The 20,191-nt window shown below is 48.9% G+C and overlaps 7 protein-coding genes across 7 annotated transcripts; 4 read left to right on the top strand and 3 right to left on the bottom strand.

Annotated features, from left to right (window-relative positions):
- Nucleotides 1-3: 3 nt before the first annotated feature.
- On the top strand, nt 4-1,397 carry BDV17DRAFT_231260 (cytidine deaminase). The gene is made up of 6 exons (XM_073755785.1): nt 4-192; nt 280-413; nt 575-660; nt 759-840; nt 894-982; nt 1,160-1,397. The coding sequence occupies exons 1-5, from the start codon at nt 117-119 to the stop codon at nt 933-935; spliced, it is 420 nt and encodes a 139-aa protein (XP_073610606.1). The 5' UTR covers nt 4-116; the 3' UTR covers nt 936-982; nt 1,160-1,397.
- Nucleotides 970-6,200, bottom strand: BDV17DRAFT_231884 (vacuolar protein sorting/targeting protein 10). Its single transcript, XM_073755794.1, has 2 exons — nt 2,012-6,200; nt 970-1,960 (listed from the first exon to the last, which is right to left on the bottom strand). Exons 1-2 carry the CDS (start codon nt 5,797-5,799, stop codon nt 1,321-1,323), a joined length of 4,428 nt encoding a protein of 1,475 aa, XP_073610605.1. The 5' UTR covers nt 5,800-6,200; the 3' UTR covers nt 970-1,320.
- Nucleotides 6,201-7,978: 1,778 nt separating this feature from the next.
- Nucleotides 7,979-11,050, bottom strand: BDV17DRAFT_231292 (exocyst subunit SEC10). Its single transcript, XM_073755786.1, has 2 exons — nt 8,766-11,050; nt 7,979-8,710 (listed from the first exon to the last, which is right to left on the bottom strand). The coding sequence occupies exons 1-2, from the start codon at nt 10,914-10,916 to the stop codon at nt 8,222-8,224; spliced, it is 2,640 nt and encodes an 879-aa protein (XP_073610604.1). The 5' UTR covers nt 10,917-11,050; the 3' UTR covers nt 7,979-8,221.
- Nucleotides 11,051-11,584: 534 nt separating this feature from the next.
- Nucleotides 11,585-13,266, top strand: BDV17DRAFT_276170 (ditrans,polycis-polyprenyl diphosphate synthase). The gene is made up of 2 exons (XM_073759304.1): nt 11,585-12,121; nt 12,184-13,266. The coding sequence occupies exons 1-2, from the start codon at nt 11,632-11,634 to the stop codon at nt 12,762-12,764; spliced, it is 1,071 nt and encodes a 356-aa protein (XP_073610603.1). The 5' UTR covers nt 11,585-11,631; the 3' UTR covers nt 12,765-13,266.
- Nucleotides 13,267-13,323: 57 nt separating this feature from the next.
- BDV17DRAFT_276167 (uncharacterized protein) lies at nt 13,324-14,784 on the bottom strand. Its single transcript, XM_073759303.1, has 2 exons — nt 14,462-14,784; nt 13,324-14,380 (listed from the first exon to the last, which is right to left on the bottom strand). Exons 1-2 carry the CDS (start codon nt 14,557-14,559, stop codon nt 13,741-13,743), a joined length of 738 nt encoding a protein of 245 aa, XP_073610602.1. The 5' UTR covers nt 14,560-14,784; the 3' UTR covers nt 13,324-13,740.
- Nucleotides 14,785-14,953: 169 nt separating this feature from the next.
- Nucleotides 14,954-17,524, top strand: BDV17DRAFT_231085 (ELMO/CED-12 family protein). Its single transcript, XM_073755780.1, has 3 exons — nt 14,954-15,338; nt 15,432-16,782; nt 16,836-17,524. Exons 1-3 carry the CDS (start codon nt 15,075-15,077, stop codon nt 17,294-17,296), a joined length of 2,076 nt encoding a protein of 691 aa, XP_073610601.1. The 5' UTR covers nt 14,954-15,074; the 3' UTR covers nt 17,297-17,524.
- Nucleotides 17,525-17,887: 363 nt separating this feature from the next.
- Nucleotides 17,888-20,136, top strand: BDV17DRAFT_296024 (putative cell cycle checkpoint protein Rad17; the record flags this gene model as incomplete). Its single annotated transcript, XM_073763206.1, has 2 exons — nt 17,888-18,268; nt 18,349-20,136. 2 exons carry the CDS (start codon nt 17,888-17,890, stop codon nt 20,134-20,136), a joined length of 2,169 nt encoding a protein of 722 aa, XP_073610600.1.
- Between the last annotated feature and the right edge of the window lie 55 nt (nt 20,137-20,191).

Below are 20,191 nucleotides of genomic sequence, written 5' to 3'. Positions count from 1 at the left end.
TCCAATGCAACGTCAATAACTGCGGTTCCGCACTCTGCACTTAAGTATTGACATCTCAACCCTTCCTCAAGGTCCTTACCTAGCTCCTCAAGGCTTCATAGTTCCTGTCTAACACTATGGCTTCCTCTATCACCGCTCAAGAACTAGAAGCCCTGTCTTCGAAGGCCAACGCCGCCAAAGAAGCAGCTTACTGTAGGCACTGCACCTACGGGGTTCACCCCATCTCTCAATGACCTCATCAATAACTAAACCAATGAACATTGACTGATAATAATTTAGGTCCTTATTCGAAATTTCGAGTCGGCGCCGCTCTGCTTACCCAGTCCGGCGAGTTCATCACTGGGGCGAATGTCGAAAATGCCTCATACCCTGTGGGCACATGTGCTGAGCGGGTGGCGTTTGGGACGGCAGTTGTACGTTGCGTGCTTTCTTGTACCTGTCTTCATTTTTCGGCGTTCAGCAGCTACCTGCCTCCCGCTGGGTATCGTCCGGAGGCGGAAAGGTCATTTGAGGGGAAATGCCGTTTTTGCTCAGCTTCATCCGTTTTCCAGAAATCTAACCGTGCGATGTCTAGGTAGCTGGGCACCGCCAGTTCAAAGCAATTGCCGTCGCTACTGACATCAAACCCCCTGCATCGCCGTGTGGGATGTGTAGGCAGTTGTACGTGTTTCCCAGCAGAGACATTCCCTTTTTTTTCGGCACTTGGTGTCAGGAATTAGGAGTCGATTATGGAGGTTGCTGATATGAGCTGCGCCTAGTATGAGCGAATTCACATCCCGCTCATTCCCAGTGTACATGTATGACAAGGATATGAACTGCAATGTTATAACGATGGGAGAGGTACGAATTCACCTGCCATTTGCTCCGTTGCTGGCGTTGATCGTTTGGTGCAGCTGCTCCCGAATTCCTTCGGACCGGAAGACTTTGAGCGTTGAGAAGTGCATACGCTCGACCATTTCCTCAAATGAGCTGTTTGCGTGCGGTAAGTTACGTCAATCGGCTATTGAGTAGTTTATGATGGAGGAGGGAAACAAAATCCTATATTTGATTCAGCTAGGATGGAGATAGTCTCATTTGAATGTATATATGTACATATACGAAACGGACAAGACATCGTGCATGCTAAAAATCTGGAGTAACCACAGCTAAAGGCGCGCAGGAAGAAACTGATATTGAAGGTCTAAGACCTCCTTGACGTTGATCTAGCCAGTCGCAAAAAGCAAAATATCCAAAACGCAGCGGTCGTAATCTTACATGAATAGTCATGACACATAGATCCGCTAATCACAAAAACGAGCAAGTAAAGAACCGGGGAAGCAGTTACAACACTTCCTCTTCATCGCCATCGATATCTTCAACACCGAGCAGCTCATCTTCATCGTCAACAACGTGGCTGTAGTCGCCTCGTCGAGCGGCGAAAGAGGCTCGAGAAGCATACGGGCGTGGGTATCCCCTACTACGCCCAACGCGCATGTAGCCACTTGCGCTGCGCCAAAGGCTCGTAGCTAGCAGGGGAAGTGTCTTTGCGACAGCCACGACACCAGCGATGATGGTAATTGGAATTGTGACCAGCACAGAATCCCGAGACAACAGCGGTTGAGACCCAGAAGTCGTTTCTCCAAGCCGGATCTGGCCAAACTTGCCATCCCACCTCGAGTAGATATAGTAGCCGACAGCCCCGGCTACAGCAATTGGTGTAACAATGGCGAAGAAAAGTCCTGCTCCGCTGATGCCATGCTTTGTATCGAACTCCTCCTCCTTACCAGGACAAGCATGCGAAACGCGATGGTCCAAATTCTTGCCGCCCTCGCACGTCGTTTGAGGAATGCGGCGGTACCCGGTAACCTCCCAAAATTCAAATACCTCGGGATGAGCCTTGCAATAACCAGCCGGGTCCTGTGGCTCCAGCCCAGGAACGAGTGTACAGGTGCCGTCATTCTGACGCTCATAGTTATAATCGCTGCCCGAAGTTAGCTTCGTCAAAGACCGAGCTGGGCAGAAGCAGACTCACCACTCGTAATCAGCTGTTGTGCATGTACAATTTCTCTCGATACTGTGCAAGTGAGGTCCCCGCCAATTGTTCCAACACTGAGCGGACACCTTCTTGCGACGATATTGCTCAACGTGGCCAAATAAGCAATCCTCCTCCTGAAAAGGATGCCTTGGATTCCAGAGCTCGTAGTCGTCACTGATTTCTCCATCTCTGTCAAACTCGCAATCTCTGTCATAAATCCCGCTGAAGTCAACATTAATGGAAATGACCTCCCCAGACTTCACGCCACCCCATAGAATAAAACTCTTTGAAGTATCAGAAGGTACGGTGGAGATATCGATTATCTCTATCTCATCTTCTGAGAAACTGTAATCCTGCCAAGTGGCACCCTCGTCGGTGCTGTAATGGAGAATCTTGGTAGCTTTGCGTTCAGGGACAATCACAATGACGGAGCCGGAGTCGCCATACTCCCACATATACCTCCCCTTTTTGACGGCTTTCCAAGAGATTCCACCATCCTGAGTCAAGAAAGTATCAGCTTCGTCGTTGCTGGTTAGCTGATCTCCGACGTTACCCAGGCCCATCATCAAGCCAATGGCCGAGCCCGAAGAAAATGTATCTCGCGGGTCGGCGCGCTCGGTGTATCCGTGGAGGTGAAGCGCACAGCTATCGGTACCCTTCCCTTCAGTGACAGAACAGGCAAAGTTTTCCCCATCAGCGTCTTTGAGTGGGGGAGCCAGAAGCGTCCACTCTCCACCATCATTGTGAGTGATCATCGTTCTGAGCTTCTTGGGCGCTCCGCCTGACAGCTCGTTCGTGTTGCTGACAATGTTCGCCATTAGGACGCCCTCTAGGGCCTGCATCCTCTCAAAATCAACATAACCATCCGAGTTCTGGTTCACAGAATCCAAACTAAGCACATAGGTCGTACCATTGCTATTGCTCTTAACGGTTGAACCGTACTCTGCGCCTGTTATATTGTTCGCTTGGACATATAGGAAGATGGCGTGCTCGGTGCTGTCAAGCACAGTATAGAGATTTTGAACTGGAACAATGTTGGGGGGGAACTTTAGGTCGGCAAACGTCACGCCATCGACACTGACTCTGGCCTTCAGAGCGCCATTTTCTGGGTTGCGTGAGGCTAGAATGACGTACTCTGATCTGCTAACATAGTCCACAATATCTGGATCGACAGTGTTCCAGTCTGTGAAGCTCTCGTCGGTCGTAGATCTGAGTTGCAACCGATTTTTCTCGTTCTCATCCTCATACTGCTCGCAGAAAATGAGACGTTCGCTGTCTGGCCGGTTCTCTCGATACTCAAATTCACATTTCTTGGCGGAGCGCAGCATAACCTTCCAGGTGTCTCCTCGATCATCACTGAAATAGGCTTTAGATTGGCAGCTGCCGGAGCGACAATCTGCACCTATCCAAATCAACCAGTCTCTCTTGGACGGGTGAAACCTCAGTGGGACATTATCGTGGCTTGGGGGGGTTTTAGCTGTGAAAGGATGAAACGTCTCTCCTCGGTTGATGGTATAGAATCCCTCTTCAGTGTCGGTGAGAATGTAGGCTGTATCACTATTGAAGTGGTGGCGAACGATACCTACGATGTTAGTGCCTTTTAATTCCTGTCGCCAAGTTTTGCCATGATCATGAGACACGAACAACTCATGTTCGTGGCTAAGCATCATAACCGTCTCGTCTTCACCGAGGTTAGAGACCTGACGCTCTAGATAATAGTAGCCAAGCAAATTTGAGCTGAAGGATGTCTGAGTAGAAACAATCTCCTTACTCTTCCCTCCATTATTGGCATCTTTGCACGGCATTTCAACATCCTCGTCGAGGTTCTTTCCCCCTTCGCGAATGCAAGCGTCACCGGGAATCAGTCTCCAGCCCGACGGCCTCATGATTGTATCAGTCGGGTTTGTGCAACTTCCTTCAGGAGGAGCCATAGATTTCGGTGGGACACAGTCTTTTCCATCCTCGGTGCGTCCATATCGGCACTCGAAATCCTCAGCGGTACATTTGCACGGTTCGAATTTGGACATAGAGCTGTTGAACACTTCGGCAACGAAGCAGTCAGCATTAGCCTTCCTTCGCTTGAAGAATTGTCTATGACCCATCAGGCAGTCGGGCTCGCCATTCTCGTCCAAGCGAGCAGGCCAATGGGCATCAAAATCTTCCTCTTCACATTTTCGTTCATGCAGGTCATTGAAGTCGATTGCATAAACTAGAAATCCCTTTTTCGAGTGACCAACAAGTATAAATCGCAAGCTCGTTGAGTCAGGGGTCGTGGTCACTGTTGTACCGTATACTTCAGTATTAATTTCCTCGGGAAGGTCGGCCGATTTCCACTCTTTTCCGTGGTCAAGGGAGTATTTAATTTTCTTCACTTTAGCTTCATCGCTAATCGCCAGCAGAACAGCGCCCTGGTCACCAAATTCGTACTTATGTGGCCCTTCCAGAGCGAGACGCCAAGTACGACCCGCATCGTCCGAGACATAGAGATTGCCGTCCGAGTAGTCACCAAGGTGATCACCAGTATTACCGACCCCCATAACCAACCCAGGAGCAGGGCTTGAGAAAACGCGTCCAAGGTTCGTGTCGGAGTTCACCGAGTGTAAATGAAGCGTTTTCCCATCAACTTGCAGCGGCTGAAAAGTTTTACCGTCGTCGAAGCTTATTTTGCTGACAACTTCTTTTTCAGAAAATATCCCAACTTCCTTGGGGTTTTTCACGGTATTTACCAACACAATCCCTTGAATTGCGGCTAATTTTTCAAAGTCAACGTAGCCGCGTGGACCACGATTCGTGTGTTCAATGTTGCGAGTGAAATGAGTCCCATCAGAATTAGAAGTGAAGAGCACACCCATGCCGCTGAAAGGGTCCGTAAGAACATCAACTTGAAGACTATAGTTCGTACTTTCCAACACTGTGTAAGCATCCTCCTCTAACCTGTGATCACCAAAGTCGGCCCTGTGCCAGTTTTCGGTGTCGACTGTCACGTATAAGGCATGCTCGGTGGTTCCTTGGGATTCAACTGCTGCGACAATGAATCGCTTAACTTGTGCGACGCTGGTAACACCGGAGACTGGACGACCATCCTGAAGCTTAGCTTCGATGCCCTGATTGCTGAAGTAATCGTCGGAATAAACCAGTCGAAACGCGAATCTTGATGAAGCTTTCAGGCCGGGAACCACACAAACTGTGCGCTTCTCGATACTTTTTGGCACATCCGGGTCGGTTGCAAATTGAGGATTCCCTATCGCCCAATAACATCCCACGGCGCTTTCAGTCAAAACATTTATGGTGTTGAAATCATCCGTGGTATAGTACGATCTTAACGCACACGACGGGCACGGCTTCGTCTCGAAGATGACTTTGCTGGAATCCCGTCCATGGAAGGCAAAGGGACCGGTTTGCGGATTTTTAAAATGCGCGGTGTCTGGGACAGTAAACGACTTCCAAGTCTGTGCCTTGTCCGCTGTGAACCAATGTTTTCCATCTTCGCCAAGCGCATAGGCCTTATCTTCGTCGAAAGGATGCTGATGGACGGAAGCGACTCCATGCTTCATACCATTATCCTCAATCGCCTCCCAGTTCTCGCCGGCATCATATGAGCGTAAAAGTTGACCATCTTCCAAGCTTAACAACACTGTATCGGATTTCTCAAAGTAGAACATATAATATGGCTTCTCATTTAGCGGGTAAGTGCTGATGTTGGGTTTTGCCTTCTTGGCAGTTGTCGGAGGCAATAAGAGCGCCAGTAATAGGCAACTCAAAAGCTGGATCCATCGAAAGATCATGACCGTTGACTATCAAACATGAAGAGGCAAGGTGACTGAAAGCCTACGGCCCAGCAGGATACGGATACCTCGCAGTGGTTCGGTCGAAATCAGGTGAGGGAGTTAATTATGAGGTCAAGAAACAGACAGCATATGATGGAGGAGTAAAATTAACTTGATATTATGTTCGCAAGAGTCAAGAAACAGATCCCTGACAGACCTGGGAGAAAATCATGGATCGTTGTTCTGATTATGCCATCTCAAGGTGGCCTTGAGAGCTAGAAGATCACGTGCTTTGGCCTATCCCGGCGAATCAACAAGCTAAAGCCAGGCTCGGACTCGGCGATCCCGCTTTTGGTACCTAGCTACAGATGTGGGTTACCTCCGGCTTTCTATTGAGTGTCTCCAATGACGGACGGATCACAAAAGACGATTTAGTATGCTTAATGGTCATGGGGAGAATCACGTTCGCACAGCACTTATATCGGGACATTGCAAGTTCTCTTCTCTTCACAATGAACTGAACTGCCCAATCTCAGGTTGTTGTTCTGTAACAAAAAGGGAAGGGTATAAAGCACGCTCAAAAATCTCTAGCCGCTAAAAAAAGTACATCGTCAAACAGTTCAATCGAATAAGTCCTTCTTCCTGCGAAATTTGCGCCACACCCTTCTCATCAAATTTTGATCTTCTGGGTCGTGTTCTCCAAAACCAGTCACCATGGGCCGAAGATAAACGCGGTAGGTCTTGCGCAGGTTCTGTTGTGGCGGTCGGAGTGAGGCAACAGTCGGCTCGGAGGTCTGGCCGTGTGAGGGTCATCCTTATCGTCATTTCGCATGTGGTCGAAGTGCGCTTTGAACCCGTCTCTGATGTTGACATCCACGATTGCCTTTTCTTCTCCACGCAAGCAAATTCATGCGTGTCATGAGAATCTTCCGTGACGTAAGAGAGGCGGGAGATTTGAGTATCGTCCTTTCCGATTGATGGGTGTCGAGCCACAGACACCATCATCGTCTTCATCATCACACAAAACTGTGCCTTCGAAATCTTGTATTTGATGATCATGATGGGGGGGTTGGATTGTTTCTGTACCTGTAGCTCCGTCCATCCTCGATGCCGGAAATCCAAATTGGATTGCTTCGTCAAACTTTTGCGGAGATGCAAGAAAGACCCGGAGCTTGAGGCGAGCTTCTGGGTCCTGGTAGTACTGTGCAGAGGGATCAATGCTAGTTATAGAGGATAGAGACGTGTGGCGAGGCTTGTTTTTACCCGTCGGCCGAGAAAGAGAGGAGCGTCTGCTGACTCTATTCGAGAGAATGGATTGATATTCAGCAGGTGGGCCAGAAATTGAAGCCTTCTCACACGACGCTGAAGAGTTCGACCCGCGGGGCGGATTGACTGATTTGAATTATAGTGTTCTTCGCAAAGACGGTCGTTTTCTCCGCGGTATGCATAATGCCAGGTTTGTTGTCTGTTGCTGGTAGTTGGCCAAGCTTAAGTCGATATCTGCATCTTCATCTAGCCAACGGAAACTCTCATAAGAGAAGTCATCCATGGTGATGAAACAGGAATCAGAGTAAGCACAAGATGTCTCGATTCTTGAGATCGTCGCGGTAAGGCGAGGTTTGGTTCAACTCAATGATAGCGACAGCATTGCTATATCAAAATCGTACTGCGATCATAAGCATCACGAGAGCAATGCTGGGATGACTGGGACGACACTTTCGGCCAGCTGTCTAAAGGACAAGTGAACAGTGGGGAGGAGAAGAAAGACAAAGGACATGCAAAGCAGATTGGTTATCATTCTCGCCGAGTCGACAATAAAGCCATGCTTTAATGACCGGACCCTCGTGCCAGGACACGCGTCAGCTCCAAAGCTTCGAGAAAGCGCGGAAAGGGAAGCATTGGTGTAACGGGCATGGCTGTGAATGGTGGTTGTAGGAGGACTGTTCAAAAGCATCCGGCAAATGTGGAGAAGTTGTGGGTGCCAAATGGCAAATGGTTACAATAATCAACGTTAACTCACGCTATGCATGATAGTCTTGAGTTCGAGGGCAGTAGTTCAAGGATGGCTCAGCGTGATGGACAAATCACCCGCTGAGAATCAAGAGGAGCGGGTTCAGATCCACGCTCCTCCAGGTCCATTATTATGAGTGCACGGTCTGCGTTTTACTCTCGAATCTCGATCTATCGACCCGTTCAAGACTCCAACACTTCAAGGCCGAGGAAATCATAGTCGACTCGAAGCGGGCAATAATATCTGGAAGATTTCCGGAGTATCAAAGGTTTTCAGTACATATACATGCGTGGTCTAGGTCTACTGTACTAGTAGTAGATAGCTGGATCAGTGACTCTGTATGTCACTCCATTTCACCAACTTACATCAGCCCCTGATTTGGTCCCATTGCAGTAGACCGTATCATTGTTAGCCCTATATATCCGTAACTCATAAAACATTACTACTACTGAGCATTTGCTGCATTGCAGGCGTGTTGGAGTCCTCTCTGCGCGAGACATAAGCTCTAACATCCCGTGCACCAAGTCCAGCCCCTCCTCCAGGTCCTCGCCCGGTATTGTTGCCAGATCTTCCGCTGGCAGAGTTGCCAGGTCCCCGGATCCTCTCCCGAAGAGCCTCGGGTCCAATAACAAAAAGGCTGCCAACCTCAAGTAGAACGTCCAGCATCCCACCCGCGGTCCGTACCTGGTCATCGATTTCCCATGATTTGAGTAAATTGGCATACTGCGTCATATCCTTGGTGATCATGAGACCACCAGGACCATTGACAACAAACCGCTTAAAATGCTCAAGAAGGAGCGTGCGGACCCCCAGAGCAATTTCCGTCAACAGTTGACGCAGGTTGGTGCCAGTGGCTGGTAGTGATTTCACAGCAATGGTATGGACACGCGCTAGGAAAACACATACGGATGCACACGTCTTGTGTCAGGTTAATATAACTATCTGGCGCAATGTGGGTTAAGGGAAAACTAACCGGTGTCTGTAGTTTCTCCAACCAAGCTGCGCTGTCACCCTCCTTAGGCCGGAAATCATTTTTCTTCTGCCCGGACAGTACTTTGCTCACCCACAGCAGTGTGATGTCAATAACCTTTTGCTCTATGGTATTTATCTTTTCTTCTATACGGACAGTCGCCAGGTTGGTCTTCTTTTCCATCTCGCGCCGGATGGTGACACTGCTCGCCGCCAGGGGAATAAGTAGTGTGTTGATGCACATTACCATTAAATTAGCGATGCTGATCGAGTCACGGACGGCATTCAGGTAAGCAAAATCAGGCTCGATCTTTCCTGACTCTTGGTTTGTGGCTCCTTCTAGAGCGGCATCGAGGCAGACTTCGAGGTATCCTTCTCCCATAATGGATAGCAGAAGGTTTAGAAGCGTGAACATGTCTTTTGGAGTTTCATTGTTCATGCTGAGCTCCAGGCCTCTACCAACGGCCTCTGCCAGCCACTTCAGCATTCTTTTAGCATAGAATATGCTGGGCTGCCCATCTTCCTCGTTTAATTTAATATCAGAGCCTGTAAGATCGCTTGATTCTTTCAACCCTGCAACTTGGATGAGAACCCGTTTCTGTGTATAAGAAAGTTCAGAAGACTCTAGGCGACTGATGTATGCTTCTCGGGCAGATGCAAAAAGCTCATTGCCTGACTTCGAAAGGGACGCCATGAAAGTTGTCGTAGCTTTTTTCCTACGGCCATGAAACGTGGTAAACTTGAATAGCAAGGAAGTATATAGCTCCTCGAGCGTCCTTTTCTCTCTTTCAATGTAAGAGGACCCAACGAAGTAGGGCACAAACAAATCCTCTAGTTGTTGATCAAGGATAAGTGAGGTTTGCGAGGAAATTGTCTCCGGATGTTCTGTCAACCCATGTGCCTTCAACTCATCAACCAAGGTACTGATGGAGCTGCGAGAACTTTGCAAGGATCGAAGAAAAGCTAGCGATGAGACACTGTTCGCTTTTTCGAGAACCATTTCGAGCCTTTGTTGAATAGATTGTTGAAATACGCGCTGCAAAAACTTTCCGAGCACCTGCTCATAGTTTGGAAATGCGCGCTTGATGATAGCTGACTCCTCCTGTACCACAACCCTGACTTCGTCAACCAAGGACTGGAGGCTCGGCTCGACTCCTGAAGGCTCCGCATCTGGATCTGCGAGCCTATCCCAAGATTTCTGGTCTCCTCCAACCTCTTCTGTGACGAGCTGACTCCGGTCGATGAAGAATTGATGTTGATTGACAAAAAGCGCAACTACACTTGCGCCACCGTTGAAATCCTGAAGTACAGTGGCGCAATCCTTCATGCCTTCAAAGTTGGCTTTGCGATAAAAATCGTCAAATTGTTTCAAGAGGTCTTTCTCAAGCGTTTCTGAAAACTTTTCTATTATTTCGCGTGTGTTGCATCGAAATCCGTTGTTCCCATCTATGTTGTGGCTGTTTTGGCCGTTCTTGTACTGCTCATCAGGCCCCTGGACTGATTCATTCCAGCTCTTCGGGTCAAGCCTCTGGCTGATTCGAAGTAGTTGTCGCGCAATGTGCGCAGATCGTACTTTCGCCTCCCCGGACCCTGATCGCCTCAGATTCTCAAGTAGCGTAATTTCCCCCCTATTACACACGCCATCCCAGCATTCGAGCAGGAAGTGCGCATCAAGAGCCCGGCGTCTCTGTCGATCTAGTTCTTCGAGTCTCCTCCCTGTTTCCACAGCCATGTTTCCAGTTGCCCCAGCCGAATCTCCTCCAGGAAGCCCAGTGCTGTGAAGCGATGTGTCCAGTTGTTGGAATGACTCAATAGCTTGCTTCAGCTTTTTCCCTAAGGTATTGAGATTTTGGGAATGCTGGGCCTCAGCCCGACGAACGGCAGCGGAAAGCTCATTCTCTTTAATCTCCAAGTCGCCGGACAGTTCACCCAGACGCCGCTGGGCATGTTCGAATGTGCGAATGAGAGGTTTGGGGTCAAAGGGCTGATTGACACTGGCAGGCCCAAGCGTAGAGCGACGGTTCGATGTTGTAGTGTCAGATAAAGCTTCGATAAACTCCTTAACCATGTAATCGCGACTCGAGAAGTCTTCGAGCGTAAAGCTGGGGCCTTTGGGGAAGACCGATCGAGAAGCGGCATTCAGAGGTGAAGACATAGTCACATTGACCGAGAGCGAATTGCAGTATTTTGCGGCATGAGGTCTTCCAGAGGTGCGCTGTGTCGGATAAAACTGTCGCTCTGAGTCGAGCCCGAGGGTCAAGTGGTCAACGCAACATCAACTTCCTTCCTGACTCGGGCCGGTTCCAGCTGGGGCTCCGTTTAGACGGAAGTGGGGCCAGCAGCTCGGCCAGCAGCTCGGCCAGCGCCAATCAGCTGGTGGACGGTCGCTATTCTTGAGATCTGGAGAGCCAAGGAGCAATCGTATCAAAGTAATCCGTAGATAGTCAGACATAGAGTATACAAGGTGTGACGGCAGTTGAAGAGTAGCAGATGCCGCAGAGGTTCCCAACTGTCTAGGTGCCGCTGGCTTGGGAGTAGAGGTGAGCATACTAGCTCATGAAATCCATATTTGGGGCTCACTATCTTCTACAATACTCTAAACAGACATTTCAAATACCACACTTGTTAACACATGGTCCACCATGGTGCATTCAAGCATAAGATACAGTATGATTATTGCTGCCTACTGTAGACATAACCCGAGCGTGGGCCAAACGCGGCCCGAGGCAGAGGAACAGGGAAAAAGCACCGCGCCAAAAGGCGGAGCAACATGATTGTGGCTTGTGCTGTTGCTCAACTTTTCTACTAGTCTACAATATTCCTGTTCTTCTTCCACAATCAACCGCCGACTCTCCCCGGTTTCTATTAACATGGTCTCAAAGCGAGATAGGGAACTACTCAGAGATAATGTACGATCTCGTGGAGTCAAGCTTACAGCTAGTGACCGAGAGAATCTCGTGAGGCCATACCTTCCAGACCCGTCTGAGCTGCCGCGTTGGCCACCTCAGCGACGCAAGAAGCTTCCCCGAAAGACTCCAATCCGCACATTCATTAAATCACAAATACACTTGATTGCCTACACCTTCCTCCACATCTTCTTCGGTATCGCTGTGCGGCTGGTTCAAAGCTTCCATGCTGTCGTGGATCGGATCTTGGCGATCATTTACTATCATCACCGAACCCCCGAACTGATCCGGAAAGATGTCAAAAACCTCGACCGCTTACCCGAGCACTTGAGCGTCATCTTGTCTCTCCGTAAAGAAGATGACGCTTTGCCACTTTTGATGGACGAAGTCGCGGAGCTTGTGTCTTGGTCTGCTAGCGCTGGAATCCCAGTGTTGAGTGTATACGAGAAAAGCGGTACGTCCCAGACAGTAAGCCACAGTAGTCGCAGGTGTGCTAACGAGTCTATTGCTGTCAAGGTGCTCTTAAATCCTGCATTCCCATCTTATATCAAGTCACCACCAACAAGTTGTCGTCATACTTCGGCCCGTCGGGCCAACCAACACTTCAGCTTTTCGCACCTCACCACCCCATTTATAAAGGGCGGTCAAATGGAAGCTCTTCTCATAACTCTCTGGTTGTTCTTCTGTTGTCTGCAACAGACGGCCAAGAGACATTTGTTGACTTGACGAAAACGTTAGCAGAAATGTCTCAGAACGGAAAGCTGTCGCCGGAGGACATTACCACTGAACTAGTTGATGCCGAGATCAGCACGATTACTACTCAACCATCTCAGGAGGTTGGGTCAGACTCCTCGCAGGGCCTAGATGGATCTCCCCAGCCTCTGTCCGCGGTCAAGCCAGAGCCCGACCTTCTTCTGGTCTTTGGGCCATCGTTAAGACTCAACGGGTATCCGCCGTGGCACATACGCCTTACGGAGATGTACTGCACGGGTGTCAACAATGATGGAGTGGCAGGCTACAGTGATAATGTAGAATACCAAGGATTTCTGAGGGGTCTTTGGCACTATTCCGGTGCCCAAATGAGGTTCGGACGGTAAGTGCCGCTTGCGAGAGAAGGCTGTAAATTGATAATCTTTGCTGTGGCCTGTCCTCTTTACGTCGCCTTCATTTATGTAACGAGATCTACTCGGAAAGACTGGCGAAACGTACTCGAAGGAGTATAGTGATGAGCGTTGTTCCGAAACCAAGGTCTGCTGGTATCGATGGTTCCCGCTGCCATCGGTATATGAAGCACGCCTAGCGGGTGACAATTGCCAGAATCATCAGATGGACAGTGCTTGGCGAAGCAACATGCTGAGACCTGAAACATCGCTTAGAGGAGACTGTCTGGTACTAGTAAAAATCGCCTTATAATGAGAACGCTCCCAAAGCCCCGGCTGCCACAAAAGTATAATTAGATTCCTGCAATGATGCTACTGGTTTCTATTCTAGAGATTTTGTTTTTTGCTCCCCCTTTCACTTAACTACCCCACTACCTTTGAAACCATATAATTAGGGCCTGGACTGGTTAGGGTAGTTGAGGCTAAGCGCAAATCAAGAAAAATACCAAAGCAGTAAAAATTCAAAGTTTTAGGGAAGGTACTTCACATACTAGTACGACTCTATTCAAAATTCTATAGGTTGGTGCTTCTGGGAAGAAGCCGAGGGGGCAACACATACGCTTGAGAACATCAGGTCTTGCAATATCCCCATGAATCTCCTCCATTCCTAAACTCCCATCGTTACAGGATTATTTATTGAGTGTCACTATTGTTACTACTGCCCTTTACGACTGCCCTTGAAGATACAGAAGCACGGGATATACATCGGTACACAGAGTAAAGGACAGTAGTATCATACAAATTTTATTCTATTTTTTGTGGTAGCCGATAGCGTAGTAAAATAGTCTTGGACGCTTTACTACCTACGCACATGGTCAAGACCTTCCTTTTCTTGGGATTCTAATGTGCGGTTCCAAATCATCATTAGTTATTATATGGCATTATTCTAGCAGTCGTAAAGATAGCTTTAGATTCATTGTATACAAGCAAGGCATTGGACCACCTCCACTCCAGCCTCAGTAATCCCTTCCACAGCACAGCAAGAGCATATCCACCTTGAGCGAATAGCCTGCAAAGCTCTAAGGTCTGTATCCCCCGACTGGAAGCTATCTAAAGGGGTTTTCCACCGCCCTTCATCCGCGTGGGTACCTTGGCTACAGCAGTTAGCCGCATCGCATTGGCGCAGACAGACAAAACAAGCTCGCTGTCCACACAGATCACAGTCGGCATAAGCTTCTAGGAGCTCTTTCGTAGTTGGTCTTCTATGGCATATGTGGCAGGGCCGTAGGAACGACGGTGATGCGCTGTTTTGTTGAGATGATCTCGGTGATAAGGTTCTAGGACACACTGCCGTTGACGAATCAGTCGTGTCGGCGGAGGACCAGGTTGGTTGGGCTATAGGTTTATTTCGCGTAGTATCGTATTGGCCTCGCAGAGGAGACGCGGATTGTAAAGGTCGTGATGGGTAGCAGCCTGGCTGCGGGAGAGCTCGTCGCTTTCGAGTAATACATGACAGGCGTGAAGCATAATCGCTACCATGCTTCAGGGGATCGGAATAGTTCAAGTGCAATGAAGGGTTGACGCTATGGGAGCGCGATGGGATTAGTCTGATGCTGGTGGAGGGACAAAATATCAGAATCCTGCGCATGGGCCAATAAATTAGGGAAAGCTCCAGGTGAACTTGTGATACTCACCTATTGATGGAATGAGGAGTTCCTACATGTAGCGGGTCCCTCTTCCTTTTTCTGGAGCTCGAGCTTGAAAGAAACGTCTCGTTCTGTTGAGGCCACATCCTTGAAAGTTGACAAGGGCAGGGGGAAGATTTGTAGCAGGAGCATGCGGCAGCCAGACGATAATAAATATTGAACTCGAATTAAGCGGGTAAAGAAGAAGCCCAGGGGAATGACACTAAATGTCGAGTTATAAACACCGCATTGCAGAGCACACCGGAGCGAGCTTCTTGGACGGTTTCACTGATTTGCAAGCTCTCATTACCATGTGGTGAGTCTGATTCTCTGGAGTTTGACCAGAGTGCCAACAGAACCTAGGTCCATGCGGTCCCGTCCTACGCTAACCATGCTGGATCTGAGGCCCTGGACGGTGGGCCTCTGATTCATGCGACCATTGGCCAAACGTACCAAGTGCTGCTCCACCTGCTATGGCGGAGCGTCGCTCCCCTGACTAGTTATTGTTCTTGGATGAATCCCTTATCTCTTCCCCTTCGGTGTTCCCATTTTGCTTCACGGTTGACTGCCATGGGGCGACGATCACGGAATTGCGTGCGCCATTAATGTACATACGAGCGTGATGGAGAACAATGTCTCGGAGCTAGTCGAGAGACTGGGGAGTGAAGAAGATGCGGTGCGCAAAATGGCCGTGTTCAAGCTCCAGAGCAGCATCGGGGATCCGTCGTTTGCAGATGTCTTTATTGCAGAAGATGGTCTGACGAGTCTCCGTTATCTCACCCTGCATGCGAGCGGAAATACTTTGGCTTACAGTCTGACGAGCTTTGCGAGATTGCTGGAAGTCGATAAGGGGTGGGAGTGCGTGGATCAGGTGCTGGTAGAGAGGGTATGTTCCTTGATTGCGCGACGCACTCCAATCCCCTCAAGTCCACTTTTCATCTGCGTTTTCTCAGGTTTCTAACCAGACAATTCTGTCTAGGTTGTTGAGCTCATTGTAACCCACCCTCTAGTGAACATTTTGAGAGGTGCAATGTCTATCCTCGTATCCATCGTTTCCCACCCCTCTTCGGCTGGTCGCCTGTCGCAGAATGGTGTCTTTGGGTTCCGCGCGCTGAAGCCTGCAATTGCCATCTACCCACAATTCCTAGAAATGCTTGTCAGCAGACTTTCTTCGGCCGATCATGCACTTTGCGCAAATGCCCTGCAGTTGATCAACTCGCTGATGCGCGACTCCATAACCAATGATTCGGAGCTCGAATGGCCAAGATTTATACAAAAACTCCAAGATCTCGGAGTCATCAAAGCTGTCTATTCTTTGATGCAAGGCACGGCTCTGCAGGATCATGCGCATCCTCTAATTGAGTTTCAATCCCTCACGAAAATCCTATTGCGCAAATGGCGAGACCTTGCCTTGGACCTAGATAAGCCAGAGCATCGGAGAGCTCTCAAGGGCATCCATCTTGCTAGTACACCGGATAAAGCAGCTGAGACTGGCGAGTTACGCCAATCAAAGAAGCACAACTCGGATAAATGGCGCCGACTTGGATTTGAAACAGAGAGCCCGGTAGTGCAATTTGATGAGATGGGCTTTCTAGGCATGATGGACCTGGCGGATTTCGTTCGAAACCATCAAGATGAGTTTCGCAAGATGCTGCTTGAACAGTCAACCAAGCCTTCCAACCAGCGGTGTCCGATTGCCCGTGCTTCTTTATCCGTTACATCAATATTATACGACCATTTTGAGGTCGATAAATCCGAGACTGAAGAAAACAAAACTTATTTGTTACTCGAGTCTCGCTCTAATCTAGACAAACTTTTCAAGCCCCTCTTGTTACACTGGACCAGGTTACATGTTGCGGGCTTGCATTCATTTTTCCGCCTATGGAAATCCACCAGCGCTGAAGTGGAAGACTATGACAAGATCGTGGAGCTGGTTCGCATACTGGTCGAATCGGTTGTTGGAGGTGCACCTCGAACGAAGGACGTGCAGGATGTGGAGGAAGAATTGGCGGACTTCGAATATAGTCGCCTTCGAAACCTACAGATGGAATTGCTGGAGCTCACTTACGAGGACGTTTGGGGACACCATCTTAGACAGGTGCGCGAAGAGCTACAACTTGAGGCCCTCCAATTTGTCAAAGAACAACGGATTCGATGTCTTCTGCAGGGTGCATGGTTCCTCAATGATGGCACCTCTAAAGCGGAAGGTAAATCGGCAGCTTCCAAGTGGAGATATGTTCAGCTTTCACATAACCGAAGGTTTCTGCATTTTGGTGATTTTGAGAGCATGAACATGGACCGCCCTGAGCTTGATGTGCTTTCAGGTAAAAGTAATAATTCCTCTACAGCATGGTGCGTTTCCCACGAGCTAATGATCCGTCAGTCGACCTTTCCACCGTATCATCAGTGATATCCAATGTATCGGCATCACCGGACAACTCCTCAGCTTCAACCATCAAAAGCACGTCACATCGCGTTTCATCCACAAAAATCACCATCCATGGCTATGTCCACTCAAATGCCGCAACCGACGGAACCCCCAAAGGCGGTCATTCTCGTTCCGCTAGCAGAGCTACGCAAAGGGAAGCTACCCTCTTGACTCTCCGTCCCGAGTCACCCAGCGTTGCGTCTGAGTGGCTTGACGGTCTGCTCATGCTCTTGAATCAACAGCCCATTACAGCGGAAACAAGCAAACTAATAAAACTAATCGGCAACTATGGGCTCAAGATACGATTGCTGAATGTTCGGTTCGACGATGCAGTCTTCGCAGGCGAGGCTCCAGCTGTTCCTACCCGCGAGGGACTTACTGATGATTACTATTACGATATCTTTAGTGGTTCATAACACACCATGACAGGTTTCGCAAAATGGATTCAGGTTTCAAGTGGCCCATTTCAATTGTTTATACTATAATATTGGTGGCGAAACACCATGACTTCCCCGTGTTTTTGTGGTAAAGGTCGCCGACAACCCTCCTGTCCGCACTCAACTTTTACTAATTCGCCAATTGCATACCGATGACAAGGTTAATCATGAATCTGAGATTCCAATAAAAAAAAAACGATTGTAGCATCGTACTAGTAATGTCGGCGTTTCTGCAGGAATGAAATCATGAGGGAATGAGGGCACGCGGTAGTACGTACGGTAGGGGTGAACTACCATCGTCAAGTAGTGAGGGCGCCTGTTTGGTCTGGGCGGTCCTGTCCTGTCCGACGCGGCTGCCATGCATGCTTCCCGAATGGAAACCGCGCAATCACGTCTCCCAACTTCCGAGATATACCTACCATCTCTCGCCCTCTCATGAAACCCGATCACAAGGGCCGGCAAGCAAAAGATACATCACTGCAGCGGTCGCCCCAGAACATCGAATTTAATGATTCCAACCGGCAATGGCCCTCCAATGTGGCGATGTCAGGTAGCGCAGGGCGGACCGATATGGATGATAGCGAAGACTCGATCGAGGATGACTATGATTCATATGATGAGCTGTTTACTCAACACTTTACGGACGACAGACTTTCACAATTGGATGGCATGAAAGCAGTGCCTACTGCCCAGGATAGATCCCGAAGTCCCGCTTCCGAGAAACCCGCCAATGTTCAACGACAATCCGGGAACAACACCAAACGTTTCCTCTTGCATTCGAAGTCTTCCTCAAAGCCTGAAGTCTCAAACTCAACTCAATCGGCAGAAAGGGAGTTGCCTTGGGCGCAAAGGTACGCTCCTCGCACCCCTGAAGAGTTGGCAGTGCACAAAAAGAAGGTTCGCGATGTAGAGCATTGGTTGAATGATGCGCTAGCGGGGAAACCTCGAAGAGTACGTCCAGATCATGTTCTTTTACTGCTTCCGTGCAAGCAAGTGGTGGCTTATTTTTGCGATCTTACTGACCCAGACAGAAACTACTCGTTCTCAAAGGACCAGCGGGATGTGGAAAAACTGCTACGATTTCGTTGCTGTCGGACAAATTAAATTTCAGCGTTCTGGAATGGAAAACACCTTCAGCCGCTGAGTACGCTTCGAAAGACTACATCTCCCTTGGGGCTCAATTCGATGAGTTTTTGAGTCGCGGTCATAAATTCGGCGTTCTTGACCTGGACGGCCGCGATAATACACAGATATTTTCGGTGAACCAAACCGATACTTCTCAGCGGCGAGTCATTCTCATTGAAGAGTTTCCAACATTTTCGGGTCGAGTCGCCTCAGCTTTGGCTGCATTTCGACTGTCTATCTTGCGATATATCTCTATGGACACTTCATCTGCCCGAACTGATCTCGGAACTGATGTCAAGAGGCCTCCTATCATTATGATCGTGACCGAAACATTCTCAGGCTCGGACACTTCGTTTGACAATTTGTCAGCTCAACGACTACTTGGTCGCGAAATCTACAACCATTTGAGTACGAGTATCATCGAATTCAATAGAGTTGCACCCACTTTCATGTTAAAGGCTCTAAATTTGGTTCTGAAGAAAAGCGCTCTCCAGATGTCTGGCAGCCAAGCTCTAGCACAGTCCACCATCGCGAACATATCCGAAGGGGGGGACATTCGAAATGCGGTCGCCTCTTTAGAGTTTCTTTCTCAAGGTAGCGGCAATAAATGCTCCTGGAGTAGCAAGCCCACAGTCAAATCTAAGCGCATAACTCGAGGTCACAAAAACGTGCCGCCCATCAGGAGTGAGACGCCCGGGGAATTAGTACCTAGGTCGGCCACTCTAGGTCTCTTTCATGCTGTCGGCAAAATCGTTTACAATAAACGAGACCATAGCTCTGAGACTGCGTCTCAACAGCCGACTTCTCTCTTTGATCAACCCGGGATATCTCTGGTACATGTTAATAGTCTATCAGACGAGGCTGGGACTGACATCCAGTCGTTCATCAGTGCACTACAAGAAAATTACGTTGCGTCTTGCAATGGTCCAACATTCACAGAATGTCTGGATGGATGTGCAAGATTCTTGTCGGACAGCGACATGATTTGTTGTGAGCAAAGAGGCCATGCTAGCAGTCTTCAGGCTGGTCTTGGAATTGGAATACTCAAGTCCGGGGCTAGCATTGACTTACTGCGGCAAGAAGAGATAAGCTATCAGGTTGCTGCACGCGGATTACTGTTTGCTCTTCCTTGTCCTGTGAAAAGACAAATTCCAGGTATAAATAATGCGAAACGCTCGAAGGACTCCCACAAGTTGTCCTTTCCCCCGGTCATTCGACTAGTTCGACACTACGAAGAAATCCAAGGTCTCATCGGTTCGTGGAGGAACGCCCTGCTTGGCTCAGACGCGCGCCCACTTGCAGTTTCGGTATCAGACTGCGATCAGCGTATCCGCAGGCCTATCCATGAAGGAAGCAATATCACTGACAGTTCATCGTCGATTGCAACTCTGACGTCGCGCAGCGATCTAATTCTGCATCAGTTACCCTACATGACAATGATCCTCGGCGAGAATGCAGGACCAATGAGGCTCGATGCAATTACTGTTCTTGGAGCTCAAAGATCGGACTACGGCTCACAACTGGAAGAAGACCACGAATACGATTTGCCTGCCCAGGGACATGGTGATTCCGATCTCCGAGAGTCCAAGGTCGAAAACAGAATTGGGGGGGTCAAACTGCCTCAACATCTAGGCCAACAAGTAGAAGATGAGCGACTCATCCTCAGTGACGACGACATTGTAGATGATCAATGATTTATTTCTGCTTTGTAAATAATAGACACACGTTTATGCTGTTGCAGACTTCTTT

This window comes from Aspergillus undulatus (genome assembly GCF_047715775.1).
Source record: "Aspergillus undulatus strain CBS 261.88 unplaced genomic scaffold BDV17scaffold_81, whole genome shotgun sequence".
In the NCBI taxonomy this organism is placed as follows: domain Eukaryota; kingdom Fungi; phylum Ascomycota; class Eurotiomycetes; order Eurotiales; family Aspergillaceae; genus Aspergillus; species Aspergillus undulatus.
Note: the sequence above shows the minus strand (reverse complement) of the source record. Positions and strands in the feature narration are given on the sequence as shown.

Bases quoted from the DNA above. Each gene is read 5' to 3' on its own strand.
- BDV17DRAFT_231260 (XM_073755785.1), top strand. From the start codon at position 117: ATGGCTTCCTCTATCACCGCTCAAGAACTAGAAGCCCTGTCTTCGAAG. The intron at 193-279 runs GTAGGCACTGCA...ATAATAATTTAG, and splicing joins CGCCAAAGAAGCAGCTTACT to GTCCTTATTCGAAATTTCGA. The intron at 661-758 runs GTACGTGTTTCC...AGCTGCGCCTAG, and splicing joins TGTGGGATGTGTAGGCAGTT to TATGAGCGAATTCACATCCC.
- BDV17DRAFT_231884 (XM_073755794.1), bottom strand. From the start codon at position 5,799: ATGATCTTTCGATGGATCCAGCTTTTGAGTTGCCTATTACTGGCGCTC. The intron at 1,961-2,011 runs GTGAGTCTGCTT...AACTTCGGGCAG, and splicing joins ACAACAGCTGATTACGAGTG to CGATTATAACTATGAGCGTC.
- BDV17DRAFT_231292 (XM_073755786.1), bottom strand. From the start codon at position 10,916: ATGTCTTCACCTCTGAATGCCGCTTCTCGATCGGTCTTCCCCAAAGGC. The intron at 8,711-8,765 runs GTTAGTTTTCCC...ACCTGACACAAG, and splicing joins TGGAGAAACTACAGACACCG to ACGTGTGCATCCGTATGTGT.
- BDV17DRAFT_276170 (XM_073759304.1), top strand. From the start codon at position 11,632: ATGGTCTCAAAGCGAGATAGGGAACTACTCAGAGATAATGTACGATCT. The intron at 12,122-12,183 runs GTACGTCCCAGA...ATTGCTGTCAAG, and splicing joins GAGTGTATACGAGAAAAGCG to GTGCTCTTAAATCCTGCATT.
- BDV17DRAFT_276167 (XM_073759303.1), bottom strand. From the start codon at position 14,559: ATGTGGCCTCAACAGAACGAGACGTTTCTTTCAAGCTCGAGCTCCAGA. The intron at 14,381-14,461 runs GTGAGTATCACA...TCCCTCCACCAG, and splicing joins ACTCCTCATTCCATCAATAG to CATCAGACTAATCCCATCGC.
- BDV17DRAFT_231085 (XM_073755780.1), top strand. From the start codon at position 15,075: ATGGAGAACAATGTCTCGGAGCTAGTCGAGAGACTGGGGAGTGAAGAA. The intron at 15,339-15,431 runs GTATGTTCCTTG...AATTCTGTCTAG, and splicing joins ATCAGGTGCTGGTAGAGAGG to GTTGTTGAGCTCATTGTAAC. The intron at 16,783-16,835 runs GTAATAATTCCT...ATGATCCGTCAG, and splicing joins TGATGTGCTTTCAGGTAAAA to TCGACCTTTCCACCGTATCA.